Below are 26,243 nucleotides of genomic sequence, written 5' to 3' on the forward strand. Positions count from 1 at the left end.
AACTTGAGTTGACATATGAGGGGTCGGGTAAACAACGAGGTAAACACCACTGTCAAATTGAGCACGAGAGACAATTTAAAAGACTTCAGCTCACGCTTGTTCAACTAAATCGAGCCTTCATCTCTATCTAACGACTTTCCCATGAAACAGACCCTATAACATGATAAGTAAGCTTAAATCTTGATGTTCCACTGAAAATTCCAGCTTTGCCCAAATAGTCAGTTGTCCGCTTGTAAAGTTAGTACCTCATTTGCTGACCGTGCGGCAGTTTAGATAACAATAATTCACTCACAAAAGTCAATGAAAAAGTCCATCTGGAACCTAACGCAGAAAAATCATAGACATCTGCTCAGCGACCCTGGTTACTTCAATTTTGTTTGTTGAGTACGTTATTTTCCGCTTGTTCAGTACAAAAGAAGAAGAAGAAGAAGAATACTTTAGGCATGTTAAGTCACGTACTGTCAAAGTTCGATATAAAATCAAAGTAGAAGAGAGCGATATATCAGTCTTTGTATCCTACAAGTCCTCGCAACCGTCCTCTCTTTTAAAGGTGACGGTCCCATATTTGCACGTAGGAAATTCAAATATTTAAACTCGAACTGCCAAAGACGATTGACATCTATTTAATTTAATAAAGTAAAAGTGACCCTTTTGGAACAGGCCACGAAAGTACAAATCTGCTAAAAGCTCCTGCTTCAGATTATCCCAGGTACCTATTTTAGAAATGTTTGACGAACCTTACAGTCACATTAGAAAGAGGATAGAGCGAGAAAAAAATTTCTGTCCGTGCCGGAGATCTAATCCGGGCCCCCTAATTTGTAGGTAGACACCTTACCGACCACACAGATTTCTGGTTTAGTTCTGTCTATAAATTAGAATACGAAGCCTTTCAACGAGAAGTGATAGCCATTTTTGTTTCATATGACTGTACATGCAATGAGTAAGATAAGCGATATTTCTAAGTTGTGCCAAATTATGCTACATAGTTTTACGTAAAATACTTTATTTTTGCAATACCATTGTCCATGCAACCTTATCAGAGGAAACAGAAAAGATTTATCTCTGATCTGGGGAAAACCAACCTATTATGTTTTACTTGTTGAACGGATCTTCTACAATTGAACTACAGCGATAAATCCACAAAACTTACCATCAATTGGTGCTAGACCATTTGTTCAACAAGTAAAAGACAGTAGTTTTGTTCTCCGCCAAACTATGGATTTTTATTTTGTTTATTTTATACATTTTATTATTATTATTATTATTATTATTATTATTATTATTATTATTATTATTATTATTATTATTATTATTATTATTATTATTTGCTATTTTCATTGCTATCCTAGATATGTTTTTTCAAACAATTTAAGTGCTTACTCGTTGACAATGGTTAACGTGTATGGTTTTTGTGTACGTGGTTTCGGGTTTAAGCCCCGCTAGGAGTGTTCGCCTTTGGATACAAAAACTCGAGTAGAGTGTTTCCGATCTCATTTTATGAAGTAGGCTGAAAAGATGTGTTAAGCTACAAACAATTGATCGAATATCTTGTTTTCTTTTCAGGCTACAGATTACGTGAAACAATCTATAAAAAATGGATATGAGTGGGTAAAACATTTAGTGTATCCACATTTGGAAGAACATGATGAAAATATAAACGAATCATCTGGTGAGATAAGTGGATCTTTCCGGATTTCTAGAGATTTAAAAAATACAAAGTCCCGCACTCAAAAGCGAACGAAAGAGACTCAAAGTGGACAGATGTTTTCATCTTTAATTCTATCGTCCAACTCAGAAGACAATTTCTTAACAAACGTCCTAGCTGGACAATTTAAAGGTAAGATTTTTAATAATCTCGACACAAGTGGAAATTAACCATGTAAATTTTACAACGATAATGTTGTATATTGTTTATTTCGATTGCAATCAGGGCAGCCGTGCTCAAGCACAATCTCTGTAATAGAAGAGGAGTAAAATAATGTGAGTAAGACTAGTAGATAGTATATATAGTTTGTGCGTTGCTATGGTGATGTTAGTTGTTGTCAAGGAAATGTTTATACAATATAATTGTGAGTGTCGCCATACTTGTTAGATGCATAATGTTGAATGGTGCATTAAAATACTTTAATATCGAAAACTATAAAGTTTTGTGCGTTCTAAACTGGTGTATGTTCTTCAAGCTATCTTTAATGTACGTAATAACTAAAAAATATATACGAACTGTGGGCAATTTGTAAGGGAACGTTATATATATATATTTTTTTTGATTGACCTTTGTTCTATATTCAAATTAAAAACCCCGAAATTAAGAATAGTCTTATGTGTTCGCATCTGCAATTATATTCTTTTAAATTAGCAGAACACACACAGCATGTCCAGGAAAACACCACGTGATTTTAATTGGTTATAAAATAAAACCTTCTGGAATTTAGTTTTCATTTTTTGCCGAAAGGTATATCAACACAAGTTTCATTTGGTGTACGTTCATTATAGCCACTACATGCGGGCGCCACGTGTTATGTGGCAAAAATCCATCCGATGATCAAGCTCACTCCACACTCTTCGAAGCGTATCCGACGTGATTGTGTTGATAACTTCTATGATTCATTCCTTCAGAATTTCCATTGTTGGGGATAGTGGAGTACGTACGTTATGTCGTTGGCATAACCCCGCAGGAAGAAATCACATACAGTAAGGTCCTGTGACCTAGTAGTCCACTGAAGAAACACTTGGTCAACGCATCCAGCACGACCGATCCATCTGTGTGGCAGGAGCTCATTGATTAACTTACGGACATTGCTATGTCAGTGCTGTGGTTCTCCATCTTGTTGAAAAAAAAAAAATGGTCATCTAGGGCAGTAGGATGTGACATCATCTAGTTCTGTAACATACCCAGGTAACTTTCACCAGATATAGTTAGACCTTCAAGAAAGGTCCATAAACTCTCCGTTCTGGAATGGAACAAAAAATTTGGATGAATCACGTTCCACCTCCACCTCCACCTCCAGCGTGAGGTGGGGATTCTCCGATCCTCGTCTGTTGACCTTTTTATGTAGGTGAAAGATTGCTTCGTCACTTAAGGACATCAGGTTATCATTTTCGAGTAATTGCTGAAGATCTGAAAAGAACTGAAATCACTTTGGATGGTCTTCAGGTTTCAACTTCTGCACCAATTACAGTTTATACGGATGAAAGTGCAAGGCTTGCTAACCGTGCTTCTTTTTTTTGGATTTGTAGTTCTTGGCTAGCTTGTGCACAAATTTCTTGGGGCTTTGCACAAAGATTTCTCTCACGCGATCAGAAACTTGCTGTGAGACTGGTGGTCGGCCGGAATGACCTTTTCGCTTGTCACAGATGCATGTTTCTTCTGTGAAATCGTTGTACCACTTCAAAATTAATTTCTGCGAATGTAGTTTCACATCAAATTTGCGCCTAAACGCACGTCGCACAGACACAACACTCTTTGTTGAGTGAAACTCCAAAACACACCAGCTGCGTTGCTGTTTGGCGAACGTCATCTTGAATCTACTGCCCTCTAGCGGAACAAGGAGTAAATGTTAGAACCAGTGGGGAAGAAACAAAAATGTTTTGAGTTAATGCATTTTATGACATTTTATTTACAAAGATATTTGTAGACTTATAGGTTCGCATCTAAGTGGCACTCTTATGGGCCTTTCCATTACTTAAAAAAAAAAAAAAACTTTTTCTTTTCAAAAGTCTAACATGTTTACGACGACTTGTGTCATTTTCCACTAGTGCTTCTCAAAAGGTGATTTATGTCTGAGTATTTGGTATTATTTTATTAGACGATTCTATCAAATATAACTCAATTAGCGCAGTAGTAACCAACTTTTACTACCTTAAATAGTGTTCTTGAACAAGAGAAGTTCATTATGTACAGTACCCTGTAACTAAGCTACAAGAGGCCTACATTTAATGTTAACTGCGCACTCACCAAGTCAACTTTTGGAATATTCCATTCTATTAGTTTCTCAACGTAGCTAAAGGAAAAGCATTCGAATGACTGCGTAGAGTGCATGAATGCATAATACATACGTAAAATCATTGTTTCATAGCTAAGAATTTCGTCGTTCTAAACCCGTCTCAGAAGCTGACTTTTTTTTAATTCCCCAGGTCTTAAGATCTTTCTCTCCCTTCGCAATTATCTGTTGCTCTAAAAAGAGTTCTGCACCTTAATTCGACAACTACCTGATGTGATCCTCGCAGTTCGGAAACTTTCCTTCTTCTGTTTTAAAAAATCACAAATTTCGTCATAATATGGATCCTGTCCGATCATTTTCTCTGCAATTCTAAATTTGCATATGTAAATCCATATTTGAATCTCTCCTCTGAATCTTGAATCTCTCTGTCTCCATATTTGAATCTCTCTCTCTCTCAATGTCGTCCACTATGAACGCACATGGCTTGGAATTATATCTTCGACTCTTGAAACCAAATGTAAGCACCCTAGCAATGTGCTATCGAAACTCTATAAGATTGTTTCTAAGAGAAGCGTCATTTTAGATTTTGTTTGGCCGCCGACATAAGAGTTTCACTTTTTATATCAGCGTTTTACTATACATTTGATCAAACAATATGTGTTTATTACACTCAAGGGAGGGAGGAATTATACCCTCCTGTGCTGCCCAAATGACGCTCCTGGAATATTTGCTTACAATTACTGGGAATCAAAATGAAATTAATCATTAAATAATACTCATTTCTGACAGTAATTTCTAAAGCTCTGCGCTCGAATTACAGACTGGAAAGTACAAAACGTACTGCCGTGATTGCCAACTTCCATAGATTTCGCAGGAACATCTTCCTAGATTGGTGCTCCGTGCAATCTTTGAAAAAGGGAAAGAATGAAAAATAAAGGCGTTCTTGGGAACATTGGTGACATTTTTTTTATTATAAAACGCATTTCAGAATAAACGTATGAAAGAGACGGTTTTATTGTAAACATGGTTCCTGTTCTTTACGCCTCAATGGAAAGAGTATATTACGTCACACAGACTGTTTGAGACAAGGAGAAAAGATAGTCGATCGAGACGTGTATTTATGAATGCATAAGCATACCGCCCAAGTGTTCGTTGGTAATTTTGACTTAAACTTTTTGTAACACTTTCATTGGAATGCTTCGATCTGTACCTCCACCACTAGGAGATTGTGGTCCAAATCAATGCCCGCTCCAATTTCTGAAACGTTCTGCGACAACAGCATAATCGATTTGGTAGCGTCTTTTATCTCTTGGACTTTTTCACGTGTACATCTTCGTTTTCCTCTTCTCAAACCATGTGTTTGTCATCACCACATCATGTTCCCTACAGAAGCCGATCAACACATGGCCCCGTTTATTTCTTTTAACGCTGTTGAAGAGATGTGCGTGAACCTGGCAGAACCCATTCTCGGAAATTCAAAATAAACCATGTAGATCGTTTGTTCACGATTGTTCACATAAAATTTTCGTTTTTTCACGATTTATAAAGAATTTATAATAAAAACAAAATGGGCGGTGCCAACTTCACGTACCTGAAAAATATTGGAAATTAAAATAAACAATGCAGATCGTTTGTTCATCGTTTGTTCACGATTGTTCATATAAAATTTTCGTTTGTTCACTATTTATAAAGAATTTATAAGAAAAACAAAATGGGCGGTGCCAACTTCACGTACACTCATGTCCAAAATTATTGTCGCATGTCTATAAATATGTTGTTGTAGGAATATAATTTGATAACGAATTTACCCGATATTTCTTATAATGTTACTATGTGTATAATCCGCAAAGACATGTATGTGGAAAATTTCATGCCAAAAGAGCAATAAATAAGAACAATAAAACGAAAATATAATTTTCTTGTTCAATTAGCAACAGTTTATTTTACTCATTCTGATTTTCGTATTTATAATTCTTTTCCTATGAAATTTACCACAAATATACATTTCCCGATTATAGACATAATAGCAGTATTAAAAGTACCCTGCAAAATCATTATCAAATTATTTTCTTACAAGAAGACAGTTATAGATATGCGACAATCATTTTGGACACGAGTGTAGATGAAAAATATTGGAAATCAAAAATAAACAATGCAGATAGTTTGTTCATCCTTTGTTCATGATTGTTCACATAAAATTTTTGTTTGGTCACGATTTATAAATAATTTATTGGAAGCTGGAACGAAGCAGAGATCCCATGCTCGAGAGGTAAATGCTCTATCATTGATCAACGCTACATCCTTGTACGTTTCGTAGCGTAGATATGACTATGTCTAGAAACTGATTACAGACCTGCTAAATATACATAATAATAAAGAATAAAAACTGGAAAATAATTAAAAAGGGGAAAATGGTAAACTATAAAGATGTAAAGGAAAATATAAATATAAAGAACATACACACAAATAACAACAACAATAATAATAATAATAATAATAATAATAATAATAATAATAATAATAATAATAATAATAATAACGCAAATTGTGAGAAAAAGTTTCAACTTGCTATGACGAGGACAAATAAGGTACTTCAGTGTAAATTATATATTTCACTGACATATTAGTCAGTTGCTTGAAAGAATATTTCATCTATAAAATTCTTCACAATGCAATCAAAAAATATTCTGAATTATTAAATGAACATGACTGAATTGCATATACTTAATAGCATATACGAATTATAATCTCTCTCATGTATACCCTTCAACAGAAAGCAATATAGGAAGTATATAGAAATTCTAGCTGAAATACTTATTCTTCGCACGAGAAGAATAGATTCAGGGAAAAGATTCGAACTCAGTTTCTTGCCTTGGGATTCTTGAAATTAAATTATAAGAACCCAGCTCGACCAAAGTGTTTTTTTTTTTTTTTTTTTTTCAAAATTCACTTCAAACGGTCGTGAATATTTAATTGGAGGCAATGTCCAGATGGTGTATCTCTATTAGACAATACTCACATTGCTCTGTAACAAAATGGAGCGAAAATAGATTTCCCTTATAAGGATATCTGAGGGACGTATGGCAGTGGTGCTATTGTAATCTTTTAACAACCGGTTCTCTGTATATATATATATATATATATATATATATATATATATGGCCCATTTTAATCTTCCCACGGAAATATCTCGAAAACGGTTGGAGATAAATGAACCAAACAAAAATTCAAACAGGAAATGGAATGGGGTATATGGAATGGTATTATCGCGGTGCCTCCCAGGGCCGCCTTTCATGGGGACCAGGGCCCAACTTCAAAAGTTTAAATAAAAATATGGGTCGAGTGATACCTCGTTCGATAGACCCTTAAAAACTGAAGAGCACTGTGGCAAAAGATTTTTCATATCTGTCATCATTTTCAAAACAACATGGTGCCTGTATCAGATAAAACGTCCAGTAGCACTAATATGAAAACGGTTGGAGATAAATGAACAGAACAAAAAGTGAAACAGGAAAATGAAATGAGGCACGTCGAATGATGTTGTCTCGGTGCCCCCAGGGCTGCCTTTCATGGGGTATCAGGGCCCAACTTCGAAATTTTAAATAGAAACATGAGTCGAGTGATACCTCGTTCGATAGATCTTCAAACACTAAACAGCGTTGTGCCAAAAGATTTTTCAGATAGGTCAACCGTTTTTAAAATGGCCGCCAAGACATGGTACCTATATCAGATAAAACGTCCAGTACCAGTAATATAAAAACGATTGGTGATAAATGAACAGAATAAAACTCGTATAAGAAATCACATAGAATAGTTATCATTTCACGGCTCGAGAATAATGTAACGGAGAAAAAGATGATTTAAGTAAAAGTGAAATAATACAAAGGAGAAAATCTAATTCTTAGAAAATTATCTTTCCGACCATAAGTGGGTGGAGTGGGAATGAATAGTAAAATCTCAAATTAGAACCCCACTTTAACTTGCAATAGATATGGTTTGTGTGAAACATTGTTGTGTACAAGTGTCAAAACGGTAATATAACATCTTCTGTGAGAGTATCTATAAAACAATTTTAAATTCTCCTTGGCGACCAAAACAAAAAATCATATCAGCAACCGATCTGCGTGATTTACTTTTCATTTACGAAAATTTTCCAGTTTCTTCAAGTTGGCACAGTTCATTTTCTTTTTAAAATAATTTTTGTTAAGCTTCCCTTTATGTGAATATCTATGAACAAACAATCTGCATGATTTATATTGAATTTCCTAAAATGCGCTCTGCGAGGTTTACGCACATTGCCTTTGTTTATTTATTTATTTATTTATTTATTTATTTACCTTCAACAGAGAAAAAATCTCCATTTACAGAAGGCTCTTACAATCTATTACATACATTAAAGGAACAATTACTAGATTAGTAAGTGATAAAAATTAAAAAAGAAAAAAGATAGTATTAGAAAGAAAAATGAAAATAAAAATTAAAAAAAAACACAAAAACACAAAAATGGCAAGAAACATTCTTCTCAGATACACAAAGTTAGATAATAAATATCGCTATAAACAACAGTTATGGTTTATGCTTCTGAATATTTCCAGATACACATATTGAAGTACATACCCTACAGGTATATAGGTTTTATATGAATACATACACATATAAGTACACGCACATATACTTACAAGCAAGAAGACATCAATACATAGATAAAGTCCATAATTACACCTATATTTATTTTATCCTGTACCATTATTCAGTAAAAATTTATTTTTGATTAATTTTATAAACACTTGCTGGTTAAGATTAAGGTCAAATTCTTCTACACTTTGTGCTATATTATTATACAGCTTACACATTCTGACCAATGGTGAATTATTGTATGTATTTGTTTTGGATGTTTTATACCACAACAGATTTCTTGTTCTTAACGTTCTGTCACTGATATTAAATTTAATGTATTGTAAAAATTCACTATTATCAAATATGCCATTTACTATTTTGTGTAGACATATTTCTTATGCAATGACACATCTAGCAGAAAGTTTAATATAATTAAATTCACTTAACAAATTAGAGTAAGATATTCTATTTACCAGAGCAGACTGCTCCGTTTTCTTATAACATAAGTACCTTAGGAATCTTTTTTGTATTGCTTCTATCTGATTTTCTTGAGTTTTACATTTAGCTGCCCAGATCACTGACGCATATTCCATTTTTGGCAGTACTAGAGTTTTAAAAAGAGTTCCAATGACATTTACGTTCGTAAACAGTTTAGTGCTTCTGATTACAAACCCCAATTGCTTGAAGGCATCTTGTGTGATCAATGAAATGTGTTTATTAAATTACATTTCGCTGCTAACTGTAACTCCCAAGTCCCTATACGTAAATATCCGCTCCAGATATTGATTTCCTATTGAATAGGGCAGAGTTTCAGTTACAGTTCTTTGTTTTGTAAATATCATAAACTTACATTTTTTAATGTTAAAATTTAATTTATTTTATATATTCCATGTATATATGTTATTTAAATCTTCTTGCAGTTTTAATATATCAGAATTCGTTTGTATTTCTTTATACAACTTAACATCATCTGCATACAATATACATTTTGAGTTCTTAACATACCTTGGCAGATCATTTATAAAGAGTAGGAATAATAAGGGCCCCAAGTTTGAGCCTTGTGGTACTCCGGAATTCATATTATAGCAAAATGATTTTGATTGTTGAAAACTTACATTGTTGAAAACTTTGTCGAAAACTTTTGTATAATGATTTAATAAATCGTGAAGAAATGAAAATTGTATGTGAGCAAATAATGAACAAATCATATGCGTGGCTTATTTTCGGAATTCGAAAATGAGCCACGCATATCATTTGTTCATTATTTGCTCACATTCAATTTTCATTTCTTCAAGATTTATAAACCATTTATATATATATATATATATATATATATATATATATATATATATATATATATATATATATATATATATATATAAATGGTTTATAAATCTTGAACAAACGAAAATTTTATGTGAACAATTGTGAACGAACGTTCTGCATCGTTTACTTTTAATTTCCAATAGTTTTCAGGTACGTGAAGTTGGCACCGACAATTTTTTGGAAAAATTGTTTCGTGAACAAACTAAAATTTTATGTGAACAATTGTGAACAAACAATGAACAAACAATCTGCATTGTTTACTTTTAATTTCCATTATTTTTCAGGTACGTGAAGTTGGAACCGCCCATTTTGTTTTTCGTATAAATTGTTTATAAATCGTGAACAAACTAAAATTTATGTGAACAATCATGAACAAACGATGAACAAACGATCCGCATTTTTTATTTCCGATTTCTGAAAATAGGTTCTGCTGCATGAAGTTGGCACCGCCCATTTTATTTTTCGTATAAATTGTTTATAAATCGTGAACAAACAAAACTTTTATGTCAACAATTATGAACAAACGATGAACAAACGATCTGCATTGTTTACTTTAAATTTCCAATATTTTTCAGGTGCATGAAGTTGACACCGCCCATTTTGTTTTTCGTATAAATTGTTTATAAATCGTGAACAAACAAAAAAAATTATGTGAACAATCATGAACAAACAATGAACAAACGATCCGCATTGTTTCTTTTTGATTTCCAATATTTTTCAGGTGCGTGAAGTTGGCACCGCTCATTTTGTTTTTCGTTAAAATTGTTTATAAATCGTGAACAAACGAAAATTTTATGTGAACAATCGTGAACAAACGATGAACAAACAATCTGCATAGCTTATTTTAAGTTTCGGAAAATGGGTTCTGCTGCATGAAGTTGGCACCGCCCATTTTGTTTTTCGTATAAATTGTTTATAAATCGTGAACAAACGAAAATGTTATGTGAACAATCGTGAACAAACGATGAACAAGCGATCTGCATAGTTTATACCAGATTTATGAAAATAGGTTCTGCTGCATGAAGTTGGCACCGCCCATTTTGTTTTTCGTATAAATTGTTTATAAATCGTGAACAAACAAAACTTTTATGTCAACAATTATGAACAAACGATGAACAAACGATCTGCATTGTTTACTTTAAATTTCCAATATTTTTCAGGTGCATGAAGTTGACACCGCCCATTTTGTTTTTCGTATAAATTGTTTATAAATTGTGAATAAACGAAACTTTTATGTGAACAACCACGAACAAACGATAAACAAACGATCTGCATTATTTACTTTTAATTTCCAATATTTTTCAGGTGCATGAAGTTGACACCGCCCATTTTGTTTTTCGTTTAAATTGTTTATAAATCGTAAACAAACGAAACTTTTATATGAACAATCGTTAATAAACGATGAACAAACAATCTGCATAGCTTATTTTAGGTTTCTGAGAATGGGTTCTCCTGCATGAAGTTGGCACCGCCCATTTTGTTTTTCGTATAAATTGTTTATAAATCATGAACAAACTAAAATTTATGTGAACAATCATGAACAAACGATGAACAAACGATCCACATTTTTTATTTCCGATTTCTGAAAATAGGTTCTGCTGCATGAAGTTGGCACCGCCCATTTTGTTTTTCGTATAAATTGTTTATAAATCGTGAACAAACAAAACTTTTATGTCAACAATTATGAACAAACGATGAACAAACGATCCGCATTGTTTATTTCCGATTTCTGAAAATGGGTTCTGCTGCGTGAAGTTGGCACCGCCCATTTTGTTTTTCGTGTAAATTGTTTATAAATCGTGAACCATCGAAACTTTTATGTGAACAATCGTGAACAAACGATGAACAAACAATCTGCATAGTTTATTTTAGGTTTCTGGAAATGGGTTCTGCTGCATGAAGTTGGCACTGCCCATTTTGTTTTTCGTATAAATTGTTTATAAATCGTGAACAAACGAAAATGTTATGTGAACAATCGTGAACAAACGATTAACAAAGGATCTGCATTCTTTACTTTTAATTTGCAATATTTTTCAGGTGCGTGAAGTTGACAGCGCTAATTTTATTTTTCGTATAAATTGTTTATAAATCATGAGCAAACTAAAATTTATGTGAACAATCATGAACAAACGTTGAACAAGCAATCTGCATAGTTTATATCAGATTTATGAAAATGGGTTCTGCTGCGTGAAGTTGGCACCGCCCATTTTGTTTTTCGTTTAAATTGTTTATAAATTGTGAACAAACGAAAATTTTATGTGAACAATCGTGAACAAACGATCTGCATGGTTTATTTTCGATTTCTGAAAATGGGTTCTGTTACGCGAAGTTAGCAGCGCCTATTTTGCTTTTCGTATAAATTGTTTATAAAACGTGAACAAATGAAAATTTTGTGTGAGCAATAATGAACAAACGATGAACAAATGATCTACATGGTTTATTTTTAATTTCCAAAAATGGGTTCTGTCAGGTTCACGCACATGTTGAAGAGTTCTCATTACTATGGTGCTGAGCTTACCTCTCCCCTTCTGACACAATATGTCACTAATATCGTCATACATTACTTCTACTTCATTGTCATCATGATCAGTTGTTAGATGTATATTTATAGTATCACAATATCCTCTTGTTGTTTGCTACTTCGTTCCTCATTAATATTGCGACACAATTCTCGGCCTTAACGCCACCCGAACAGAATATCTTGTTATTTGCCATCTTACTTTCTCTTACCATCTTACCTTTCTCTTACCGCAAAAGATGGCGCCGTTGTGCGGGTGCCAATGCAACACAATGTAATGACCATCGGGCAGAGAGACCACCACCGTGCAGTTAACTTGCTCCTGTGGTAAATCAGATTGTGAGGCTTGCAGTTCTGTTAAATGTTTGACGTGACACCCACTGTTTGACTTCGATCTCTTCATGCCTGTTGTATAATGCAGTGGTCGATAGCTGCTGCAATTGATCATGTCCCACCATCCCTCTCCTTTGCTAATGCACGTGAAACAATGACGTGGGTAATCCCAAACTCTTGGACAACATTCGTCACATTTCGTTCTTCTTCCAGTTTTCTTTTTGTGTCTATGTTCACAAGTAACTTCGACATAAATGCACAGATTTTGATGATTCAATTTTGTTGTTGCTTTTGTTTAAAAGAGCATACTTCCCAGTGGTTCCTTTCATAGGCAGTGCCGGGATTTTGGTATTGTGGGTGCAGTTTAGGATGGGACACTAACATCGTAACATTATTGCCAGAATGCTTTACACTATTGAGCCTTAAGATATCAAAAATAATCCCTAAGTTTTACTTTAAAAACTAAAAGAACATGGTATGATAGCAAGTAACTTATGAGAGACTTAAGAAGTCATCAAAAATATCCAAACATAGGAAACAATTCAAATACAAAAAAATAGAAAGGATTATTGTAGGAAATCTGAAAATAGAAGTTTATATGGGTGCAGCTGCACCCACTGCACTCACTGTGGCGCTGCATATGGTTCCTTAAAAATTTCATTCGGAAGTAATGACAGTCTTTGGAGCTAAATCATGAAACTCTTCAATGTGTTCAGTATGCAAATTGTAAATAACCAACTTCAATATTTGTATGTTCACGCATAACTTTATCATAAGTACAACGATTTTTATTACTTTTTTATTTCTTTGTTTGAAAGAGTTTTCTTTCCGATGTTTCCATTTAAGCTTCATGAGGATCTAACATGGAGAGCTAGATCATGAAACTTCTCAATAGCTGACTGTACTCATACCGTAATTGTGTGTACAGATAATTCATTTATTTTTTGTTTGAAAGTGCATGATTTCGGAGTGGTTTCTTATAAATTTCATGATCATGCATGTTCGTAGGACGACTTTCCTACCTCTATCTAACTAAAGTATTGGGGTAACAAAAAGTGGAAGAATTAATAAAATTAAATGAAAAATAACCGACTATAAAACCACTAAAAAGCAGAAAGTAAGAACTAAAATCAATATTAACCAATTTCAACAAAAGCGATACAAAGTAGATAATAATAAAAGCGTTAAAAGCAGATAATAATAATAATAATAATAATAATAATAATAATAATAATAATAATAATAATAATAATAAAGCGTTTTAAAGCAGAAAATAATTCATTATTATTATTTTGAAAGATTTTGGAAGCTTATTCCAAGCCAAACAAATAAATACCTCATAAAATTACGATTCAATCTAAAGTTATATTTGACACTAATTTGTTTGCCTTGGCACAAACTTAAAACATTTTATAGATAATATTCATGAACTATTTTCTACTTTCGAGTGCTTTATTTTTCTACCTTTTAGCGTTTTGGATGAAGTCGGTTAATATTGTTTTATATTTTTTTCATTCTTATGTATTATCGTTTAGATTTTGGATCAGTCTCGATTTTACTTGTTTCTACCCTACTTGATCAAAATGAATAAATATTGTCCTAAGGGTGAGCGGTAGAAATATTTACATATATTTACACATATAACTACACAATTTACATTAAGATAATATGCTATTATTTTGTTTAGCATTAGGTTTTATAGTAATAATTGTATGGTGTAAAAGTTTTGTGTCCTACTACACATTGTTGTATTAGTATTTCGTAACTCAACAGTGTCCCATATTGGTACAACTACCATTCAATTTTAAAAACATAATGTTATATTAGACTTATTTTAATAACACAAAAGTCATTTGGACGATCAAAAATCTCAATAAAACAAAATTTTAAACTATATTAAAACATTATATCAGAAAGATAAATCATAAAGGATATCCTGTGATTAATACATGTAATTGTTGTTGTTGCATTTAGTTGAGAATTCAAAACAATAAACAACTATTACTTGAATTTATGTTGTGAAGAGTAGTACTAATAAAGAAAACATGAAATTAGTTTGCGGATGAGACTAACAATACGAAATATAATTTCCTTGAGTAGCAGATATTGTGTATACTTGATACCGGGATACGGACAAAATCTCGCGGCCGAAACATCGCCGCCCAAAATCTCGCCGGCCAAAACCTCGCGGGACAAAATCTCGCCGGGCCAAAACCTCGCGTGGCCAAAACCTCGCCGCCCAAAACCTCGCGGGACAAAATCTCGCCGGGCCAAAACCTCGCGTGGCCAAAACCTCGCCGCCCAAAACCTCGCGGGACAAAATCTCGCCGGGCCAAAACCTCGCCACCCAAAACATCGCGTGGCCAAAACCTCGCCGCGAATGAAACTTTTCTTTAAAATTTACCCAAAGAGTTTCTTAATATGCAATTCCACATTACAAATAATAATAATAATAAGAAGAAGAAGAAGAAGAAAAAAGAAGAAGAAGATACAAAACATCGTGTGCATGGGCTTTCTCGGGTTATTCCCGTTTCCTCCCACTTTCTTTATTCGATCATTTCCTTCATCTTGGTGATCTACGTCTCCTTTAACCTATAGGACATAATCAAGGGATGTCGTAAAAACTCATATATTATTTCATACTTTCATAAATATTATTAGATTTTTGTTGAAATTTTAAGTTTTTGGATTTTCCAAAGTTCACGAAACTAACCCGTTAGTTGTCATTACTTTCCTTATGCAGACTTTCGTTCCCTGTAACCAGTTTAAAAGCATCCTGTCGCCCCACCTTCACATTGAAATCCTCTAATACAGAAATAGAATTTTCATATGGTATCGCGGGACTTGGTCAAATACCTGTGATACTTTTTCTGAAACAGCGTCTTTTATACCGTCATCCTTATCATCTGTTGGAACATTTACATTTTGGTCAGGCGAGATTTTGGGTATGGCGATATTTTGGGGCGCGAGGTTTTGGCAAGGCGAGGTTTTGGCCCGGCGAGATTTTGGCCCGCGAGGTTTTGGCCAGGCGAGGTTTTGGCCCGGCGAGATTTTGGCCCGCGACGTTTTGGACGGCGAGGTTTTGGCCAGGCGGGGTTTTGGCCCGGCGAGATTTTGTCCCGCGAGGTTTTGGGCGGCGAGGTTTTGGCCAGGCGAGGTTTCGGCCCGGCGAGATTTTGGGCCGCGAGGTTTTGGGAGGCGAGGTTTTGGCCAGGCGAGGTTTTGGTCCGCGAGGTTGTCGCCGCGAGGTTCTGGCCGCGAGGTTTTGTACCCAAACCCTTGATACCACCTTAAGTCAAAGCATTTCTAAGTTTGATATAACAATAAGACATGTTAAAATGCTCCTGGGGATTGAAACATTTACAGATATTTGATAACACAGTAACAAAAGAATTGTTTCAATTTCTGTTTTTGGTAAAGATAGCTCTCAGAGATATTCAATCCTTTGTTGTATCATCGTTTCACTTGCATTTTTCATATTTTGTATTTAGATAATAGGCAGAACAATAAAACAAAGAAGCAGCTAATTAAACAAACTTTAAATAAGGTTGTGAAAATAATATTATTTATGTTAATATCTCAATTAAATTTACGACGAATTGCAAGTATATACAATGCCATATTAACTACTTAATTAAGTGTAATATGGACGCTTTTTAACATCTCTGTATCTCTTTTCCTCTGTGATTGAGAGGCCTTAATTTCTTAACGTATTTCAAGCAAATTTAAAAATCTGCTTTAGCAGCGTTTTCATTCAAATAAATTTCTTCCCAATAGCTGTATGTACTGTAGATGGAGAAACTGTGAACACATTTGATGGCAATAGATACACAGCTGAACTAGATAACTGTTCGTATGTCTTGATGTCAACACAACCACAACGAATGGGCAGCAATTCTGTTGCTGTTAGTATTAGGAACGTTGGGTTTGGATTGAAGGTAAGTAATATATTTGAAGTGTATTAGATTCCATATGTCTAGTTTCCGATCATGAAAACCAAAATTAAAAATGTGGATACATGGGGTTTGTTAGCTTAAAACTGTGACTAGATACAAGTGAAAATGAATAAATTCACTTCATGATTATGCCTGATCATCAAGCAGAGACAATCAATGATATAAGTGAAAAGTCAATAACTTTGTTAATGAATTACAATAAAAATGAATATCTATATAAATCCTAACAGCACAAGTGTTTCATCCAATTACATTTTGGGATAAGGGAGACCGGGGCTATTTGGGTACAGTAAGAGAAAACTCAAAATTTCCAAAAAAAAAAAAAAAAAATGACGCATTTTAGGGCTTAAATAATTAACCCATAATCTACGTACATTATTATAGTACACCATATTAAAGAATAAATAATCTGTTAAATCATGGAAATTCAGGAAACGAATTTAAAATAAAAATGGCATAATTCGAGACTAGTAAAAATCACGGGGCTATTTGGGTTTCTCAAGGGGCTATTTGGGTCTTTTACTGTATCAACATTGTTTACGTTAATTACATTGGCGTTCATGTATATACACTTTTCTTAAATTATACACTTTTCTATATAATTTGTAAAAAAAAAGTAACCTCATAGTAAAAGAAAATAAGTGGAGCAATTCTTTAGGAAAGGGTATTAAAGGAGCAGTTCGAGTTAAAAACAAGTTTGGTGTAATAGAAAGAGTAACAAAAAATAAGAGACCCGTATTTTTTTATATCTTGATAGGCCGTCTCGTTCAGCTTCTACAGACATTTGTTTTTGATGAATCGTAACTGCTTACGTCATTGGTGGGATACGCGAGAAACTCAACGTGAGTCAGCAACCACTCCTTTGTACGCAGCTGATAAACCTTTAATAGTGCATTGGATTTAATAGATTGTGTTTTGGATTTGTTAGTTGCTCTGTGTTGAATTCTTGAGGGAAGTTTTTGTTAGTTGTTTTTCCTATAGCATTAGTATAAAAAAAGAGTAGAGAGAGAGAGAGCAGTAATAACGTTTGTTGTGCGAAACAGTGTTTCTTCCTGACATGTTTTTATGGTGGCACTGTCTCCCGGAGCTCTGAGAGATTCCCCCGGAGGAGACCAAAATACGTCTATAATGTAATAAATATAATAGTACTGTGTAAAAATAATGTGCCTCTCCGAATACTAAGTGTCCCTTCCCCTCCCCCCGGATTTTTTTTCTGAAAGGAACACTAGTGTGAAGTAGAAAACACGTGTTAGTACAGCGCGTGCTGTGTCTGTGAAGTGAAATAGAAATGCCTAACACTTGCTGTGTTTTCGGTTGTAATTCTTGTGCAATTGAAGCTGAGGACTAAAGCATCTTTTCTTACGTTTCTAAGTCGTGAAAAATCACCAGATCGATATAAATTATGGCTCAAGAAAATCAATGGGAAAAAATGTACCAAATATATTAACTCGTGTTCCAAACATCTTGAAGAGCCTGCCGTCAAGAAGTGAAGTTTACTGAAAGAAAAGTTAATGCCAGTGGCGGATCTAGACTGGGGCCGGGGGCCTAGGCCCCCCAGTTTTTGAGTGACAAAATTGATTTAAGCTATTATTTAGATATTTTTGAAAGTTTTTAGTAAACATGATATACATATCATAGTCTGGGTTCTGACTCCCCCCCCCCCCCGAGTTTTTACCGTCTAGATCCACTTATGGCTAATGACAGGAGAATTATTTACACGCAAACTGAGAAAGAATGCTGTTCCAAGTATATTATTGAAAGGTTTAAAATCCGAGCCATTGAACAAGCACCGATCTATGTCCAGTTACCAACGTACAAATATCGTACAAGACGCAATTGACGGTTGTAGTCAAGACGAAGCATTAGAGGGTAATAGAGACAATGTCACTCATGATTCTGAAGATACTACTTTAGAAATAACAATGTGAATTAGGGAGTGAAATATATTGGCTTGTAGAAGGAATCAGTGACGATGACTGTTCCTCAAGACATTGATTCATCGTTTAATTTCTCTGTATCATGTGACAATGATGATGAAACGGGTGATGAGAGTTGTTCCGCGAACAGCTATGAGAATAAAAGAAATTTAACCGGTGAAGTGTTTTTCGTATTCTGGCAAACTTTACAGATGTTATTTCATTTTTGCCTCATATGTTGCGCTCCTGTACATACCTTGAAGCACAAAATCATAGGGTCAGCGTTAAAAATTGCAACAAAACGTGAAAATGAACATACTTATGTTTGGGAATCGGAAGAATGATTAAAGAAAAGGTACTTAGGTGTTGCAGCAATCTCGTCCGCTATCTATTTACATATTGGTTTCGATTTCTTTTTTTCTTTTTTTTGAAACGCTGAACTCATGCTTTATAGGATACGTTTTATAATATTATAAAAACATTTGTACATCCCACCATCAGATATCATGTTCTACATGCAGATGATATTTGTAAGTCTTTGCAATCAGTTCTGGGAAAGGAAACCACACTTAGAACGTGCCACCGCACCTCTCACAATCGAAATGCTTGGCACTGTGTAGTATGTATTGTAAGCCTGCTCTCGCTCTTTGCCCACCTATGACGTCATCACAAAATCTTTCTTCCTCTGTTACTCGCTAACGACTGAACGTATCGCGATCAAACAAACACCATTCCTTTTAGAATTTTCAACTCTACAAATGGAAATAAATTGTAAAAAATGCATTTCTAAGTCGAACTGCTCCTTTAAGGATAAGGTAAAACTCGTTCAGCGTTGTAATAATACAAGACTGTTAATTTTCTTATATATTACCTAATACCTTACACGTATAGATTTATCTTAGTGTGTTTGGTTTATTCTCTTTAAAATAAACACTTGTAAAAGCAAACGAGAAAAAAGAGAACTCCTGACAGAATAACATAAAAAGAAACTTCGGATAGTTTTACATTTTTTACATTAATTTTCAGTAAATAAAAAGAATACACATTAATAATGAAAACTTTAGTTCAAATTTAACTTCTAAAATAAAAAATGAACTGACAATAATATTTATGTTCAAAACCAATTCAACGAACAGTCTTGTCAATCAAGATTAAATGTATAGAAGGATAAAAGTCAAAACTTGTGTACAGCAGAAAGCAAAGTGCATGAAAATTATTTTTTATACAAACTTATGAGAAATCACTTATTTCTCAAACTCCTGAAGTATGAGACAATGAAATTTATCGAGAAATGTGTAACTTAGAGGCACTTGTTGCATAGAAACTGTTTTGTCCCATAAGGTTCAACACATATCTCATGGTACTATTGTTTACAATGTTGGCAGCGAATCCACTCTCCATTGCTCACTAATTCTTTAGAGAAATATTTCACCTTACAGAATTCGCATGGTACATTGTTCTCGCATTCATTCTAATCACTATCATCATCACGTGCAGCATAGGTTGAGCAGGTTTTGCCAGATTCCTTCATTGATAACTTCCGTTTCGGGCGAAGCTGTTGGGCATGTTCGGGGAGAAGTAAATAGACCTGCACTTTGTTTCTTCGTGGAGATACAATTTGACATTTTTGTAAAAGTGAGAATAATTTGCATCGCTGTACAGCATATGATGGAATTGCTGCTTTCCCAGACTTGATTCTTTTAAAATTTGATTATCACTTGAACTTCTGGGCTCTGATAGGCTGATGTCATGAAAATACACTATCCAAGGTTATGATATTGTAATATATGAGTGATGTGAGGTGGCAAGCACGAAAATTCAATGTCATGTTGCTCACAAAATTTGACAACTTGTAGCGAACAGTAAGAAATATGTCCGCCCAAAATTAACAAACTTTTTCCGTCAACTCTGTTTGTTTGAAAAAAAAAAAACTCGAGCCAGAGAACAAACAGCTCTTCATTAACGTAAACACCAGCGGCGGCTGGTACTATATGTTGCATGGTTGTGCAACCGAATATTTTTTAACACTAAAAATATTTTTAAGTATTAAAGTAGTGTATCAGTAAAAAATAAACCTTTGCTCTTGAATGCAAAACAGTATTGATGCATTTCTTTAAAAAATCAATTAAAAAACTGAAAGAAAAAGAGAGTTTTACATTTCCAGTGGCAGCGAGCGTTGCCACTGGAAGCAGTAACATTGAGCATATGGCAGCGAGCTCCTATCTCTTAACATGGGGAAGTGGATTTATTCTTGCATCGCTCCTATCTTCCCGTATTGGTCGTTTGCAGTTGCACGTTCTTTCGCAACTGGTCAGCTTCTGTAATAGTTACGAATTCCTCCGCTTGACAGCGCTTGACTCAATTGATAGGGTGAGGGAGATACAGACGCTTAGAAGTAAGAAGTTTTTCACAGAACACAAACTCGCAAAGAACAAATATAAGTCTGGTGGTAGCAGGGACGGATCCAGGCTGAAAGTTTGGGGGGCGGTCGTTCGAAGTCAATAGATTTTATTTAGCATTTATAATAGAAAGGTGAAAATTATTGGGATAAGTTTTATTTTTAAAAAAATCCTATTCTGGGGGAGAGGGGGTCGATCGAGTCTCGAAGAAGAAAATGTCTTATCACTGGTCTAATTCCTAGCTCTGTGTCTTTCGTGCACATGATCCAGTGTTCAATTTCTGGCGGAGAGCATAAAAAATTAATATCAAATCATTCACTTCGAATACTCATCTGTCTTCTTTAGCCTAATTTGCTGGGGTGTTAAACTATTTTTTTTTTTCATTTTCGAAGGAAAATATCTTAGATTTCATGCTTCTTTATACTAGAACAGCAGACAAAAATACGTGGTTTCTGAAAATGGATTTTTGTACCGTATATTTATACAAAGAAATGACAACAAAATGCATATTGTCGGAGGAGAGAGGTGTTTCTCTCTCCTAAACCTAAAGAAAATAAAGCGGAAAACATTTGCGGTAGCGATGCTTTCTATTCAGAAAAAACTTTGCGAGCAGCATACTCAGATTTCAATCAAGTCATAGAAACATTTGAAGCCCAAAAGAAGGAAGAAGACCTTCCATTCTAAAATAATGCATAGTTTATATAATTAAATAATTTTGTTTAACTGCGTGCATGCAATTTTCTTGCTTTTTTTCTTCTTTTCGGATTAACGCCATCATTCATGGCTTACAGCACATGCTATAGATTTGATCTATCTCTTGTTCAATAACATGAGTGTAGAGGTTTTGATTATAAATAGTGTATAAACGTACATTGATAGTGGTTGTTTGAAAAAAGGGAAATAGCTTATATATTGAATCATTATTAGAGAAATAATTTAATCAATAATACACAAATAGAGCTTAAAAGACTTTCCTCTTTATATTTCCTGAATATTTTTTTTTAGATAAGACTCAAGAATGCTGGGGAGGGGAACACTTGCGCGTACCTACATACCTTTGATATTGCAACATTGCAACCGGTGCTTGTACAGACCACGAACCGCTACTGGTAAACACTATCTGATAAGGAAACTTGAGAAACCGGTGGTATATTGTTTACAAATTCTTTATTCATACGCTGATCTTTCAAAAAATAAATCCTGGGATGTATTGTCCAACTGCGTTTCTAGCTACTACCATAGTGACATTCTCGCTTCTCTCAACGTATACCGCTTATTTATCCCACCTTCTTGGCAGTGACTTTGCTTCATCCACATTGTATATACGCTGTTGTTTTGTGTTGAGAACAAACGTTGAAGTGACGGATTTCAAGAATTGAAAATCGGAATCACTGCTTCATTGTTAACGCCATCGGCACGAGCACTTGATAGTTCATCTGGCTTTCGTAATTATAGATTCGGATGATTTTCATGAAACTTGAAAACTAGTCTTCACCAGGTAGTTTCTTAAAGGTTGCGGAATTTGATTTGTTGCATATCGTTTCAGAGTGGCAAGTTAGTCCTTTTTCCTTGAGAGTCATAATTCGCTACCGCAACTTACTTCTGTTCTTCTATCAGTATTGTAGAGTGTCCTATGACTTTCGGTTTTGCACTTTGAACTGTTCCATTATTATTACCCAGCTAATCTTACCCTTTCGAAATGCACTTTCCTTCGCAAACTTTCCAAATGAAAATTGCGCAGCTGTGAAACTCCACGTAAACTCAAATCACTTTTTGTTACACTTTGCACGTCTCCTCCATGTCTTCAATATTCCACTTGCTGTATTTATGTTTTGATTTGCATGTTCGTACCATCTAAAAGGAAAATGAAGTGTTTTGTTTTACATACATGCATCACATAGGAGGCTGAACTATAAATACAAAACCAAAATTCAGAAGTTGAAGATATTCACGAAGTTTACACTTGACTCAAATAGCCCCCATTGACTCAAATACCCCATTTTTTCGGCTCAAATAACCCTGTTTTCACATGTTTAAGTAGGAACATACTATTTTCACACGAGGCAGAGAAGATCACCAAAAATAGGGGTTATAACGTACGGACGTTTTGTTTTACGCATACAGTAGTAATTTTTTTTTTCAAATAAATGCATTTACACAGGTTCACCGCCTTATATCATATGGACACTATTTTATATCAGACCAAAATATGAAGTATTTCAACTCACCTTGCTCAGAATAGTCTCATATTCACAGCAACTGATAAGAAAGCACCAGATCAACAACACAAACTTTCATTAGCAACGAACTCACAAATGAATGCAAATCCAGCGTACTGATGCGCATATTAAGTGCACAGTGACATTTTTTTCTTAAGTTTGACCCGAATAGCCCCTTGACTCAAACAACCTCGGTCTCCTCTAGGAGTATTCTGCGCCGTTTAACGAATATTAACTATTTACCCAGTGATATGATTAATCAACACTTTTCACTTAAATCACCTTTATTCTAGTCAATAAGAAGATCACTGAAAAACAGGGAATGCCACATGAGGCATACGTTTGGAAAGATGGTATAGTTACAGACTGTTACCTGTTTCTTCTGTACAGGGAAAAAACTTAAATTCATTATAATAGTATTAGTTTGGTGCTATTAAAATGTCTGATTTTACATCTTGGAAGAAATCAGCATCCTCTCTAACGCATCCAATGAGTGGACTGAGTTCACGCGTGCAACGCCACAAGATACGTACTTCTTCAGAAAACAAACTGAAGTGCCTAGTAAGCTAGGACGCAATACGGTGTTCAACAGGGACGAGTGAAAGTGCACTTGAGAGTGATTTTCATGTATGAGTTCAACTGGAATATTCTGCACATCTACCAACAAAAATCAATAATTCGTTTGCCCAGGAATGAAGAATGAACACACCATACACTCTTGTTTGTGAAATTCCCTGCCAGTGACACAACTTTGAAAAATAAGGCCGGCAATCACCAACCAATAGCATGTTCTAATAAGTTCCCTAATAACGTCTTTGGTTGATTGGGTTTTAATGGTGGTGTTAGCATCGAGGCTATTAGTCTGTGTCATGATAAACACGACTGATCAAAAAGGATTACTGTAAATAAAATTTAAAAACGAATATATTAAAATATAAGAAATTGCTGTAAAAGAAATATAAAAAGCTAAGAAAACAGAACATAATAAATATATGAGAATAACAAATATATAACAATAGCAATATGTAGTAAGTATATAACAATAACAATTAATAGTAATAATAGTAACAATACAAAAATATATAACAATAACAATCATCATCATTATAGGCATTCTGCCATTTGCTGTAGGTTATTTGCTGCAACTGAGAAGCTTCCATGCTCCACGGTCTTCCGCTAGCCTCTTCGTCTTCACGTACGATTTTTCTGTTTGATATCGTACATTAATTGTAGCCTCCTTCGCCCTCTCTTTCCTGCCACCATACCCTATAGCACGTCGCTCATGATACAGTTCCTTCTTACCCAATGTCCTAACCAGTTTTTCTTCCTCTCCTTAATAATACCTAAAAATGTTATTTTTCTCTCCCACCATTTCTAACAGCCTCTCATTCTTTTTTGCTGGATCCAGCTGATTCTCTCCATTCTTCTCCACATCCACATTTCGAAAGCTTCCTGTTGTTTTTAATCAATTCTGCGTAATGTCCATGTCTCCGACCCATACATGACAATACTCCACACGAAACATTTTATAAGTCTTTTTCTCAACTCTTTATTCAAGGCGCACAAAATAGTCTTTTCTTCCTTCTAAGGGCTTCCTTCACCATTCCTATCCTTGCCCTTATTTCATGTTCACACTTCATATCATTACTAATAATACTACCCAGGTATCGAAAACTTTTACCTGTTCTATTTTCTCCCCTCCTACTTCTATATTTGACACCGATTCCTTCGTTCCAATTACCATGGATTTTCTCTTTCTAACATCTATTTCCATTCCATATTCTTCACAGCCCTTCCTCATATTTTCTAACATCGTATTGATTTTCTCTCCACATTCTGCAACAAGCGCCATATCATCTGCAAACCTATACAACTAATCATTCCACCTCCTATTAAAATGTCGTCTTCATTTTGTAGGGTCTTTTTCACTATCTCTTGTAGATAGATATTAAATAATGTGAAAAACGAATTTTTATTTTAGGGCGTGTGACAACTAACATCGTGGTTGAAGGAGGAGTCGCCTGAACTTAGCAAAAGAGTGATAATGAAATATCTACTACTAGTTGAAACTATAAATATTTTCTAGTAAAGTAAATTTTGAATAAATTATATTATTATTCTTAGTCCCTGTATATATTCATTTTAGAGGTAATTATCCCAAATCGGACTTCCGAAGAAACTTATCGAATCGAATTTATTGACCGTGCTGATAGCGACTACTCCCAGTCACGACCTAATTAGTTTTTCAGTTTTGTTAGAAATAAGAAAAGAAAGAGTGAGAAGGGAAAGGAGGGGAGAGAAGTAGAAAGAAATAAGAAAAGAAAAAGAAAAGGAGAGGGAAAAGGAAAGATTGAGGATTTTAAAGGAGAATGGATTACTGGATGATTTAGGAGATATAGTAATGAATTCGAATGGTTATTATCCGGTAAATCGTTACAAATACTATTAGTGGAGAATCAATTTTGAAGTGATGTGGAATAGACACATGTTCCCTCATACCACCCAGACCTAGCTCCAGGCACCACGTTCGTGGGGTTGCCCAGACCTAGACCTGAAATGAGAAAAGTGAAATTTAATTCTTTGTAATTTAATCTCAAACCATAATTGATAACTATCCAATATCTGAACTCCATGATCTGAGATCGACCACACATATGAATTAGCCAAGAAAAGAAAAAGAGAAAAAAAAAACTTATAAACTTTATGTAAAAATTTAAAATTTATGTATCGTCTCAATAAGAGTTTCAACTTCCTGGAAGAAAGATGTCGTATTTAGGCTCATCCCGTTATTTTCGTCTCACTTCTAGAGCCGACTTTAAATTTGTTAGTAGCGGTCTTTCATGACCTAGGTTATTTACCTTAACACATATATTAAAACATGACACATATATTATAGATGTTAATATGACAAATGATATTACTAAAATTACTTAAATTAAATCTATCATGCATTCACTCGCTCACTCACTCAGGACAGTGTATGTATGTTTAAAGGAAACCAACTAGCTACAAGGGTAC

The 26,243-nt window shown here is 34.5% G+C and overlaps 1 protein-coding gene across 3 annotated transcripts in view; it reads left to right on the top strand.

Annotated features, from left to right (window-relative positions):
• Window positions 1–26,243, top strand: part of LOC145688493 (vitellogenin-like) — a 175,022-nt gene that overhangs the window by 112,510 nt on the left and 36,269 nt on the right. For all 3 annotated transcript variants that reach the window (XR_014131917.1, XR_014131918.1, XM_081762822.1), the window contains exons 19-20: window positions 1,564–1,837; window positions 16,513–16,673. Coding sequence is in view for 1 of the 3 variants with exons in the window: in XM_081762822.1 (XP_081618948.1) it covers window positions 1,564–1,837; window positions 16,513–16,673 (435 nt within the window). In the remaining 2 variants the exon portion in view is untranslated. The remainder of the gene's footprint in view (window positions 1–1,563; window positions 1,838–16,512; window positions 16,674–26,243) is intronic.

This window comes from Thermobia domestica, chromosome 6 (assembly GCF_964235325.1).
Source record: "Thermobia domestica chromosome 6, izTheDome1.hap1.1, whole genome shotgun sequence".
Lineage (NCBI taxonomy): Eukaryota > Metazoa > Arthropoda > Insecta > Zygentoma > Lepismatidae > Thermobia > Thermobia domestica.